Source organism: Aethalodelphis obliquidens, unplaced genomic scaffold (assembly GCF_003676395.1).
Source record: "Aethalodelphis obliquidens isolate GAN/ISIS:26980383/991018 unplaced genomic scaffold, ASM367639v1 scaffold26, whole genome shotgun sequence".
In the NCBI taxonomy this organism is placed as follows: domain Eukaryota; kingdom Metazoa; phylum Chordata; class Mammalia; order Artiodactyla; family Delphinidae; genus Aethalodelphis; species Aethalodelphis obliquidens.
Window position 1 is genome coordinate 2,948,250 of NW_020837970.1, and position 13,530 is coordinate 2,961,779.

The 13,530-nt window shown below is 34.2% G+C and overlaps 1 protein-coding gene across 5 annotated transcripts in view; it reads right to left on the reverse strand.

Annotated features, from left to right (window-relative positions):
* The window catches only part of CCPG1 (cell cycle progression 1), a 38,807-nt gene that overhangs the window by 2,764 nt on the left and 22,513 nt on the right, over nucleotides 1-13,530 (reverse strand). For 3 of the 5 annotated variants that reach the window (XM_027123075.1, XM_027123073.1, XM_027123074.1), the window contains 4 exons: nucleotides 11,700-11,795; nucleotides 9,647-9,898; nucleotides 5,120-5,241; nucleotides 1,012-2,420 (listed from right to left, as the gene is read on the reverse strand). In XM_027123075.1, the coding sequence (XP_026978876.1) occupies nucleotides 1,012-2,420; nucleotides 5,120-5,241; nucleotides 9,647-9,898; nucleotides 11,700-11,795 (1,879 nt within the window). The remainder of the gene's footprint in view (nucleotides 1-1,011; nucleotides 2,421-5,119; nucleotides 5,242-9,646; nucleotides 9,899-11,699; nucleotides 11,796-13,530) is intronic. The other 2 variants (XM_027123077.1, XM_027123076.1) reach the window with 1 other exon arrangement.

The window sequence follows — 13,530 nt, forward strand, 5'->3', positions numbered from 1 at the left end:
ACTTTGCACTAGATACGTATTTAATGACTAAAGACATCAAAATCAGTCTCATTATTTTATAGACACATTACATTTACTCAAAAAGATATATATATAAAACTATCTCAAAGTTAGTTCCCTTTCTAAAAGGTAAAAAAATAAAGCTAAGAAGATTAGGTTAGTTTCATGTTACAGAATAGAAAGCTGATATGCAATGGATACAATATTACTTTTAGAGATTATATATAAAGCACACACATTAGAACTTTTGGCTTGCTAAGTTTGCCACTTTGATCATACCTCTACCTTTACCAACAATAATTCTGTAATAAATGTATTAGATATCATAATTTAGTTGGTAAATGGAATAGATAAATGAAAGTAAGTGGGACACCTGAATCGTTATTCTGATTTCAAAGTGAAATCTGTATTTTTCCTCCTAGCTTCCCAAAGTGAGTAAATAAAAAATTAAAGGAAAATAATTTCACTTAAAATGATTATCTTTTCATAAAGTATAATGAAAAGAAACAAAATAGGCTAAAATAGGATTATATATCCTTAACTGATTTTTAAGATAGAAATTAAACCATTCGCTCAAGTCAAATTGATTATATGAAATTTTCAGTTTGTAATAGATTTTAACTTAAAATTTTATCTTTCAATTTAATTTATCCTAAATTCTCAGGCAATAAAGTACTTTTACAAATAGTACTTTTGTGTACAAGAAGTACTTTTACAAATACAGCTGACCCTTGAACAACGTGGGTTTGAACTGCGTGGGTCTACTTACACATGGATATCTTTCAATAGTAAATACTTCAGTACTACATGGTCTGTGGTTGGTTGAATCCACAGATGCAGAGGAATTGCAGATACAGAGGATCTGACTACAGGTCATATGCAGATTAACCCCCACGTTGTTTACAGGTCAACTGTAGTAACATTCTAAGAAATTTATCAAATGATACAAATGCTATCCAATATAAATGTTAAAAACTATTATAATAATAACATGGTGCTATGTAAACCGACCTGGGTCCATATGGAGGGGAAAAGGTGTGACCAAAGAAGTGTCTATATATATATCCATCCAACTTCTCAAATACTCCATCATTATCTACTTGATATTCCTTCATGTCTTTAAGATAATCTTTAACATCATTAACAAAGTCAGTGAAGAGCTTCTGATCATGTATAAAGATACCATTTAGGAAAAAATTATTGATGAAGTGATCAAGTTCTTTCCAATGATGAAAACTATCCAGTTTTTCTAATAAATACCTTTCAATTAACTGTCTAAATTCATCTATCCTTACAGGATTCAACATTTTAACATTAAAAAGATTAATGGATTCCTGTTGAGCACATTCAAATACACCAGAACAAGCCTTTCTGAAAGAATTATAATTTCCACCACAGTCATGCTCAGCACTGCATTTCTGTGAATTTGTATTTTTTCCAAATTCTTCAAAATGAGGCTTTTCTTTCCTTCTCTCTCTTTGCGTAGTAGGGCCTCTACTATTCTGGTTTTGTGTACGTGCCTTATACTGTGGATATAAATATTCACTAAAAACTGTTGTTGGTTTTTTGGCTGCTGCTTCTTTTGTAGCACCAAATCTTTTATTGCCTTTTTCATCAAAGATATTTTTGGTGGTATCTTTGAAATGTCTGAAAGTGGATTTAACTGAATCTGAGAATTTTTTCAGATTTTCTTTTACAGCTTCTTTAGCCTGTTTAATTTTTTCTTTATGATGCCTCACAAACTCCTTGGTAGAATTCTTCATAGCATCAAATGTTTCCTTAACAGAACCCAAAAATGTTTCCTTTGACTTATTTTTAGCTCTGTGGTTTCCTCTGTTCCCTTTCTTTTTTCCATCAGTTTCTTGTTTTCCATTTTGATCTTTTGCTTCAACATACAGTCTTTCCCACAAGTCAGAACGCTGCTGTTCAAAGTTTAGCTTGCGCTCCAGCTCAGTGAGTCTTTCCCGTAACACTTCTATTTCCTTTTTTTCAGTCACTACACTGGGAGAGTCTGGGTTGCTATATGACTGACTAGAGCTTAGCTGCTGGAGTTCCACCCTTAAAGCCATGGTTATTAGTTGTTCTCTTTCCAGTTCCCTCCTTAGCATCTTTGCTTCTGCCAACAGAGTCTCCTTTTGATTAAGGAAGCTTTGTGTTTTCAGCTTTTCTTCTTCCAAATGCTGCTTAAGTTTCTGATTTTCTGTAACTAATTCAGCACTTGTCCCTTTATCTTCCAATATCCTAATCTGTTCTCTTAGTTTCCTTAACTCTTCCTGTAATGAAGATAAGGCTTTTTCTTCCTTCTCCAGAGATATTCTTAGATACTGATTTTCTGTATCAAGGTTCCTTTTCTGAGTTTCAAAGGACGTTTTCTCTGCTTCAGTATGGGTCCAACACCGTGCAAGGTTTTCCTTCAATGACTAAAGTTTTTTCAAAGATAAGAAAGAAAAATATCAAGAGCTTTAAAGGCTGAATTTAAATCTTTAAGATGCAACAAATACCCCATAAATGTTTAGTGTCTATTTCTGCAGAGACTATCCTTTATGTAGTTTTTTCAATATATGAAAACTGGAAAATACAAGGTTCATATGCAGGAAAATGCACAGCAAAGAGCTTCATCAAAAGAAAAACATAGCACACTGGAGGAAGACAGCCTTCTATCTTTTGACTACAGGACTCCAATCTCTCCTGAGAAAGCTCCTAGAGAGAATGTAGGAAGGACTAAAGGTTCTCTGATCCTTGGGTGAGGGCGATTATCTCTTATAAAAAGTAAAATTACAGCTAGAGATGACTTCAGGCTTCAGAAAGTTCTGTTTATACTCACTGCACTCTTTGAAGGAAAAAAATTTCAATAATCTTAGTCCTATTTGAAAGATCTTGGTCATACGCAAATTAACATCTCGAAGTTCACATAAGTTATACAAGTTCTCCCATACTTTAGAGAACACACTGAATCTTGGTGACATTTACAACTAATTTCTCCAATTTCAATTAATTTTCTGAAGAGACTGTAACCAGATTAGCAATGCAACTCTGAAGTCAACATTCTTGCTGAGAAATTATGTCCAGTCAGGTTTAGAGAATTCTGCTGCAGTGCTAGGTAGCCTTGAATGTTCTTTCTTTCAATACATGTATTAGTAACAAACTTTCATCACAACAGCAAGAAATTAAACAATATGCTTAAACAGGTTAATGGTTATAGCACTATCCAGTCAGTTAATTGTTAGAGCACTATCTAGTCAGTTAAAATATCTTCATAAATCAGCAAAACGATATAACTTTGCTTAATTTACTACAAATATTATGACTATTCCCTTTGAATCAGACCAGAAAAATATCTGAATTACAGAGACCAAAAAAAAAAAAAATCCTTTGAATGAGGATATTTTCCACTTGAAAAATAAATATCTGAAATGGATATTTCACTGTCTGGCTCATTAACCTTCAAAGAACAAATTAAAATTTAAAATTTCCTTACAGTCATTTCATCTGCTCTCCCTGAGTGAGAGAAAACAAGTTTCATCTACCCAACAGAAATGGACTTTGGAGAATATTATGCTTACGGAAGTAAGTCAGAGAAAAACAAATACTGTATGATATCACTTATTGTGGAATCTAAAAAATAATACAAACAAATGCATGTAGCAAGACAGAAACAGATATAGAAAACAAACTAGTGGTTACCAGTGAAGAGAGGGAAGGGGGAGAGGCACATTAGGGATACGGGATTAAGAGATACAAACTACCACTATGTATAAAGTAGATAAGCAACAAGGATATATCCTACAGCACAGGGAATTACAGGCATTATCTTGTAATAACTTTTAATGGAGTATAATCTATGAATTACTATGAATTAGCATGAATTACTATGCTGTACACCTGATACTAATACTGTAAATCAACTACACTTCAATTTTTTTTTAAGTGAACTATGGAGTAGAACAGACTAATGTAACATTATCTTTAAATGCACAAGCACGGGGAGCACCACAGAATGACTGGAGGGTACAATATTCTGTATCTAGTAAACTCTAAAATCTTGAATCAAGTGACTAAGCAGATGCTGGACAGGTCTTCCATGATGATCTTCAAAATCCAAACTACATTTAACAGCTGGAGACAAAAGGTATGCAAGAACTGACTCAGCAAACATCTATACAGGGCGAGTCTCCTTACAGCCAACATCATTCTATAGAACCATAAACCATGATGGTAAGAAGGAAATAGCTGCTCTTTTTTATAACATCCACTGCTCAAGGCAGGGAAAACTAAACTATTTACAATTAACTTCAGTAGTGCCTCCCTGAAAGATATATTTCAGATGTTAAGTGGGATTCTGTCTTCCAAAGAAATACAATCATAACCCTATAAAGAATATATAAATAAACTGTGAAGGAAATTTAGGGAAATGGAAGGAAAAAGGAATAGTTTACCTTTCTACCCTGAGTTTATCTGTAATCCCTACACCCTTCTTAGCCAAGAACTAGAGAGGAGACCAGGTATTTTGCTAATCCTCATAAACCCAGAATAGACAGCACAGTCCTGTTGGAGCCAGGTGAATTTCAGGTATGAAAGTGTAACATGCTTTCTCTTTCTTCGTAACTGACATGAAACCAGAGAAAAAGGACTGGCTGATTATTTCCCTTGATCAAGGGTGGCTCCTTAGAGAAGCTACAAACTCTCCTCTCTCTCTCTCTCACTGAATGAAAATGTTTTGCTTGGCTCTATAAAAATAACGTTAATAATAATAATGTTTTATAGATAATATCAATTAAAATAATGTTAACTATAATATAGTGATTAGGAATAACATCTTTGGAGTCAGATAAACAGAATTAAATTCAGCTCTGCTGGCTGCTAGACTTGGGAAAGTTACTTAACTTTTTTGAGCCTCTTTCCCAACTATAAAATGAAATTAATACTTGCTTAATTCACTGGGATGTGGTGAGAAATAAGAGAAATACTGTATGTGAGGTACAACAGTGCCCAGGACACAGTAAGTACTCAATCAATAATTACCAATATTATTACTGATTTACTAATCTGCACTGTAGTTGTATCTGAATAGCATAATTATTGGCTAAGAGAATTTTAAAATTTTATTTCTAGCACATACCTTATAATCTATAAATGACCCTTGTTCCTGTTGACACTGGGAAAGATAATCCTTCATATCATTCAATTCATCTTTATGTATCTTTCTGACTAACTGTTGACGCTTCTGAATCTGAATTGTGCCTAAAAATAAAAATTTTTATTAGGGATATATAACATAAATGTCATGATTACCAATATTTTTAAACATACAATAAAACATTTACTTTGCATATATTTAACTGCTTAATCCAGACAGGATCATTTTCTTCAAAATATCAGCATTTCACAGTTCTATAAAAATTCTGATTATATAAACAAAGAAGGAATAAGTAAAATCTTACAGTGTCATTCATCAAATGGTGGTATATGGATGTTAATTTATAAATCAGGCCAAGTAGGTTAATATATTTTTTACTTTATTTAGCATACACCAGGGATATTTAAGCAGTTCACTATCCTCTTGATTAAAACAAGCCAGACCATATTACCTTGCCAAACAAAAAAATTTATGTAAAGTTTCTGTCTTACTGTTGTTTTTAAGGGCTGAGGTACATAAAGTGTTGCATTCCCCACTTCAACAGAGAAAGGAACAAACCATGGAGTCTATTCACAGGTTATAAGTAACTAAGGAAAAATGAAGATGTCTAGTTTTTCTCACTGTATTTTGCCTAAATGATATAGCACAAGCCCAAAAAGAATAGCAAGAAAAATAATTGGCTAACTATAATTACCCACCATTCTCAAAGCCAGATCTTTTAATAACTCTGCATTAGTTAGGTCTGTACTGGAGTATCACCATCCCTATCCCAGTAATAAAGAAATCGTAAATCAACCAGGATGCTATATTTTCCTCCTAAAAATCAAAATGTTAATTTGCCAAGACATGCTGTTCACGTGCTGCTACATGCTTCATGCACGAGAAAAACAACAACACTAAATCAAAAAGAAGGCAAAATGCATTTGGCAACCATAATATTACATCTACTGAGTGGCATACCATTATGTAAAAGACATCACAGAATTTTGTAATGAAAGAATATAATATGGGACTGAGTGAACTGATGAGGATGATTATAATTTTTTGTGACTTTCTGTTTGAATTAAAAAAAGAATATAATAATTAATAGTTAATTGATTTCTGAAAAATTAACTTATTTCTTCAATACATCTTGAAAACCACTAAAGAGAAAACTTCTGCCAAGTTACAGACAACTGTTACCAGTTAACAGCTATGATATCCTGTTAGAATTCACTTCTCAAAAAAAAAAAATCACAAATTTGCATGGCAAATTTGTTTCAATATTACTCAAAAGAATCTCAGATTTTTTGAAATATTGCAATAAATTTATCTATAGTTCCCAAGGCAACTGAAAACTTCTTTTTTTCAAACTGCTAACAGAATGAATTCCTTTGGCCACTGGAAAATAACTTAAAACTAATGTGTTGAGATCTGAGTTTGCAGTACCATTACATAGCATATGTCTGATGACTATCAATGTGTCCTCTGTCAATCAATCTCACAAACAATTAGGTATTTTTTTCCCCCTCTACATCTTCAGCTGCCTAACTATGAAGTGTTACAACCCAGGGTTTAAGGCCTTCTGGTTATATCCACAAATCTGCCTACCTTAATCACATTAACCCACTGTCAGTTTTTGCTACCACTGCTGTAAGACTTCTCTTCTACAGGTAAAGAGTCTCAATCTCACCAGAGCTTGCAGCCAATATATCCAGCTGCCTGCTAGGCACAATTTTGGGGGTGTCTTCATTTAAAAAACAAAAAACAAAAAACTGAACTTCAGCACCTGCCCTAATTTATTCTAAAATAAAGTTGGGTAAAAACAAACCGAACTGTGCTCACCGTCTATTAACTTTCTCATCTAGCAAAACTCTTCCCCTCTAACTCCCCCAACGCCAAAAGTAAAGCAGCTAACACACTTCTTGGAATTTAAAAAGTAAACCACCAATATCTCAAGCATCCAGGCTCAAAGTTCTGTTTTCCACTGTTACTTCAGTGTCCCTTATTTCACCAGCCTTCTCTCCATCCCCACCATCACGAGAACTGTCAAGGTCCTGATCACTGAATACCTGAATTACAAAACCTTCTAGTTAACTGTTCTAATTTTTCCCACACTATTTATCTTCCTGCACTTTTCCTCTAAAATTACTGCTCTCAGTTCACTCTATAAATCAAACTCTCCTACTCGGATTCCAAGATGTTTTACAATATAATAGCATCCCACATATTCCAACCTATTTTCCATTATCTCTAAATATCTATTCTGCTATAATCCTACCAGTCTTTTCAGTGCTCCCAAACCTAGCAAGTTTACTTTCAGATTATCAGGTTCTCCACTGCTAGAATGTTCTACTTTCCTTCCACATAGTGTAAGTCCAGACCCCCAACTTAAATCCTACCATCTCTAGGGTGACTCAGTGTCATAGTTTGAGCTATGATTCTTGTCTGTGCTTCATAACTTAGCACCTAGTTATATTGTTATACTGAAATGTCTGCTGAAAAGCAGGACAGCCTATACTTAAAGCAACTCCATGAGGAAACCAATCAATTGAACTCCGCTGTTGATTTGGAACATGGATAGTCTACAGGTAAAAGAAAGAATAAAACAGGTGCTTCGTCAAGAATTTTTAAAAAAATTTTTGTAAGCACTTTCAGGACCTGAAGCAGTGCCAAACACCTATAGTACATTCTTTTACTATCCTCAGTCCTTCTAGTTCTCTCTTCCTTCCAAGATAGATCTGACACTCCAAATTTATATCACCAAGGTTGGTGAATGTTCTGAGTGATTAACTTAGTAGTTCTTGTTAAATGATTATAAAGCAAATGACTGATTATGGAGTGCAATGACTGACTTCACAGTGCCTGAGAAATTCAAGCTGGCTCTAAAATCAACTCAAAAGAGCTCTTAAAGTATTGAGATCGGTGCCACAATTAAGAAAAAAAAATGTGATGTCCTTTAAAAGTGACCTTGAAAAGCTATCATTCAGGTTAAGTTTTTTTATGTTCCCTGAGCCAATCATATTATTATATGGACCTATTATTATGAAAGTTGTTCCTATTCTGAAAAGCTAATTTGAAATACTACAGGAAAATGTTTATTAAATACAATTAATAAAGTAAATTTTACAAGTAAACAAAATTCTTAAAAAACAGGGCAATAATTTCTCAACTTTGAAAGCACTCCTAAATTGATCTTTCTACAAAATACTTAAAGGTCATGCAATTTGTAGAGTTTTAATGCAATGTGGATTAACATTAAATCACTGTCCAATTTTTTTTTTAGTAAGAAAAGAAGATTAAAGTAAGACCTTCTCCTTTGTTACCTCCATGTTTACCTGCAAGGGGAAAAAACCAAGCTCAAAAAAACATATTCATATATTTGCTCCAGCTAGATAATAAACAAGTATGTATTTCAAGTCAAATCTCATTACAACGAACTTCAAGGGAGGATACGAATTACAAGATCCCAGTATTAAATTCAAGCAGACATCCACCAGGAGTCTAAATACTTATTTTTATTAATATAAAGTTAAATACAAGAAGAAACACATTTTACTGACTCTGACTTTAAACAGGATTGTCTTCACTTTCTTCTAACATTACACTATATTGAATAATATCTTTTCCACAAATCAACAAAGGGAACATGTAATTCTTCAATCTTAAGGAACACATTGTTGGAAGGAACTAGCAAAACCAGATTTACTCAGAAAGCTAAACTGTGGATTATGTAGGCAAAAATCCTAAAAGTAGTTAATACAAGGCAAACTGAAATTTGTGAAGTTGACAAGATCTAAGACATTTGTTTAAAGTGTCTTTTTCAAAATTCTAATAAAGCAAAAAGAATGAATATTCAGTTCTCAGCCTTTTCTTTGTACAAATATATACCTTAAATAAGATTGAATGGTTAGGCTCCCAAAAGAAAAGTAACACCACATGGAATTCCTTCCTCTTTTCACCCAGGATACTTTTAAAGGCTTTGCATTAAGAAAATTATTAATCAATGTAAATAAACACTAACAAGGATAATAGTGAGAAAAGTATAAAACAAATGAATTCTTAAGTCATGTGAATCATGGAAGTAACAACAACGGTCACAAAATATAGTGCTTTCATGAAACCTAAAAGTAGAAATAATGAGCACCTATTATTGTGACATTTCATATGTAACTATTTAAGTGGAATTTAAATAATCCTCCTGATAAAGTCACAGTTAAAACTAGTTTAACTGTGATTCTAAATTAAAACGATTTGCCCTGTAATGAGCATTTCAGATTTTTAATCTTCCAATATTTTCTTTAAATAAATATATATATGAGCAATCCTTACATTTCTTAAATACTATCTCATTTCAGTGCAAACAGCTTTGTGAAGCAACACTATCCCAGTTTCCACATGAGCAAACCAAGGCTCAAACACGTACAAGCTTTCCAAGGACATATATTTTAAGGAAGACACTGAAAAAGGATCCCAGAATTCCTTACTCTTTACCACCAGTTTATATATAACAAATTTTCAAATACTTACCATAGAAATGTCCAAATCCCATGCTGATTGCAATCACCAAAGCAAGTATAACGCATTTATTGAGACCACTATTGAACTGACGTTTACACGGCTCCTTAGAAGGTTCAGTTTCTTGTTCAGCAAGTAACCTTTCTTCAGATTCTGAACTAGAAACAGTCTTCTTCCTAGCACGGCGTCGTCTAAAGGCCGGACTGGGCTGATGACTGGTTTCATCACTACTGGATTCGTCATCGCTAGGCTGAGATGAAAATACTATTTTAAAAAGAAAAATGTAGATAAATATTAAATATTTTAGAAAAGTCTTCCCAGTAAATATGATTTAGAATGCCATCCCTACATGCCTTTTTACATACAACAGCCAAGAACAAAAACAACAGAATAGAAACAAAAACTCAAGTTTTCAAGTTTATCAACATAAAGCCAAAGATTTCAACTGTGATACATAAGAAACTGTTAACTATACTCTGTGCCTTTGAGGGCCTGGTTTTGGTTGTTTTCTTTTTTTTAACTTCCCTTATAGTTTACACCATTAGAACAATCATTCTCATAACCTATTAAATTTCACTGCTATTAGAGCCACAAACAAATACTATTTCTAGAAGGGGAAAAAAAAACCTCTATCTCTTCATTTAATTTCAAATAGAGGTAATTTAAGCTCAGCTGTTTAAGGAACAGAGGGAAGTATATAAGCAGTTCCTGAGACTTAAAAAAGACAACAACTACCAAAAGTTTCCTTGAGTGTACTAGTCCCTAGTTTTGTTTCCATCCTATGAGCCCAAAATCAAGGTTCAAAGCACTATAGTTTAACACAGGTTTCCAGAAGTCAGATGAGCCCTTCCCTTCGACTGCCACTCTTACTAGAAGGTTATTAATTTTACCCTCTAGTAAATATGTCAGCATGAGGAAGTGACACAACAGCTATCTCCGATATTAAGGACTAGTCTTGTGCTGCTCCTTTATGAAAAGAATAATAAAAAACAACAAATTGGAAAAAAAATTCCACAAGAAATCTCAAGGACTAGAAGCATATTCATTGGAAAAAAACATCTTCAGCTTTTTCAAGTGTACAATTTCTTAACATTGTTCCATATATCAATAAACTATATGCTGACACAGAAGATTAGATGACTCAGTAATAATTTCCATAGGCCAGAGAGAAGAAAAAAAAAAAGCACTAAAAGTAAGGGTAAAATGTGAACATGAATTTGATACAAAGAGCTCCAAAACAACAAACATTCATGCTTCGAAAAAGCAGAACAGTTCTTCAGAAGACAGGGTATCCATGCCACAGCAAAGCTGGTGACTTAGGTTAGACAGTACTTCTAAAAGATGTATCATAGAGAATTTATAACTTTCACACTTACAACAACAAACACAAAGACAGAAGGCACTACTGAATGAATGAATATTCCTAATATTTAGTGATAATAGATGCCACTGAGAGATCTTTTGGTCATAACCCTTATGCCCATCATGTTTATCTGGTTATTCTTGATCACTAGTTTTTCCAAGATGTCGTCGCCTCAGCTGTGAGGTTACATTTCTTGGAAAAAGAGAAAGAAAGGAAGACTTAAACAAAGCATTACATAATACAAAGGCATTCATGATCATGGTTGGAGTACTTAAGTCAGACTTTCTGACATTATTAAGATGGGTAAATATAAAAACAAACCATTTGTCAAAATTTCTTAAATTTTCAATTCTACATTAACTTACTGCCTTCATTATACAGTCTAAGTAAACAAACCAGCCTAACCCACATGAACAAATTCGCATCCTTATCTAATGCTTCCATCTTTTTTAACCCATAAGTATGATAGCTGAAATATTTTGATTTTTAAACTTCTTTTAAAGCATAATTTGGCACACAGTCCAAGATGCAAGCAATGCAAAGGCATGCAATAAGCTTAGCCAGCTTTATTACAAGATCAATTTTGAACACCTGTTCAGAGTATCACAGATTACAACAGATATCTTCAAAGCACTAAGTAAATTGTAAATGTGACTAGGCACACTCAGCTCTAGAAAAGCTGATCAGATTTAGTCACACCACCTTGGAAAGCGAGTTGGCTAGGAACATGGTGTTTCAGCTGATCATCCCATCCCCTTATGCATTCAGGAATCTTCCACAGCTTCTCCCACCACCTTTCTTTTGTGAATAAACAGGAAAAAAGATGTATAAAGCTTTATTATAAAGAATACAAAGGAAAAAGAGAATTGAAAAACACTTGTTTTAATTATCACTTAACATTATCACTTGTGCTCCATCGAAATCTAATAATCATGCCTTTTTAAAAAACATACATACAAAAAAAATATATATATATATATACACACACAATACAAACTTTTCTACAGCTACCAATTCTGGTTCCTTAGGGGAGCAGAGGGTCATATGGAGGGAGTGGGAAATGTTCTTAAATCAACAAAAAGATTATTGCCATAGAATCTAATTTATAAAAAGAAAAAAATGAAGTTGAAATCCTATAAAGATGGAGAAGAAAGGGAAAGAAAAAAAAAAAAAGCAATAGGTAGCAGGAAATTAACCAACGAAGAAAAATACAGGCTAAGGGAAGAGAACAAAAACTCTTGATAATTGATGTATACATACTATTTTCAACATAGTCCAAAATCATTTTTGATTATTTTTTAACATTTTCTTTATTGAAATAATTAATTCCCTTGGGAGGAACAGCAATGGATAAAAATACACCTAAAAAAATACTCTGCTTAACTGAATCTGTAAAATTCCCAAGAAGTCCAAGTTCAGAAAGGAAATTAAAAACTAGATTAATGTGATCTTAAGTACTGAAGTTCCTGGAAAAAAAGTCAACAGTGTGTGGCATCGTTTCTTAAATGTCTGCTTTGACTCTTCTGCAATGCTCCTGGCTTCAATCTGACTATACATTCTGGCCCACAAATATTTTTAAATTAAACCAGCTTCTGGTTTAACCTCTACTTGAATTTTACTAGCTTAAATTAGAATAAGAAAAATTCCACTGTCTGATTCTGGCACATTAAACAAAGAATGGTAAAATCTAAGACAATGATCTGAAATAAATACTACACGTTCCTGTCTTTTTTTGTGTTTTTTTGCAGTTACGCGGGCCTCTCACTGTTGTGGCCTCTCCCGTTGCGGAGCACAGGCTCTGGACGCGCAGGCTCAGCGGCCTGGCTCACGGGCCCAGCCGATCCGCACGGCATGTGGGATCCTCCTGGACCGGGTCACGAATCCGCATCCCCTGCATCGGCAGGCGGACTCTCAACTACTGCACCACCAGGGAAGCCCTACACGTTCCTGTTTTTGCATCAAATTTGGAAACTCTTATTATCACTAGCAATGTCCCAGGTATCTCTCACATAATTCACCCTAAATTATAATTGGGGGTTAAAAACCGTGCGTTGGGCTTCCCTGGTGGCACAGTGGTTGAGAGTCCGCCTGCTGATGCAGGGGACACGGGTTCGTGCCCCGGTCCGGGAGGATCCCACATGCCGCGGAGCGGCTGGGCCCGTGAGCCAGGCCGCTGAGCCTGCGCTCCACAACGGGAGAGGCTGCGTCAGTGAGAAGCCCACGTACCGCAAAAAAAAAAACAACAAAAAAACACCGTGGGTTAATTATAGATCTCTTTCTTAGATTTTCTGTAACTTTGTGTCTAAATATTTATATTACCCTGAAAGATGTTATATATGTCCCTAAAACTGTGCCAAAGAATTGTAGAGGGAATTAGCTCAGTAACTCACATTTTACCTCCAAATGATTCTGTCTGAACAATAGGCATTCACTGCATTAAGAATGTGATTTACAATAGGTACATTTTCATAACTCAATCTAAAGTGAAAGATCCAAAGTTCAGGGGCTTTAGGATGCTGCTGTTTTGCCAGTT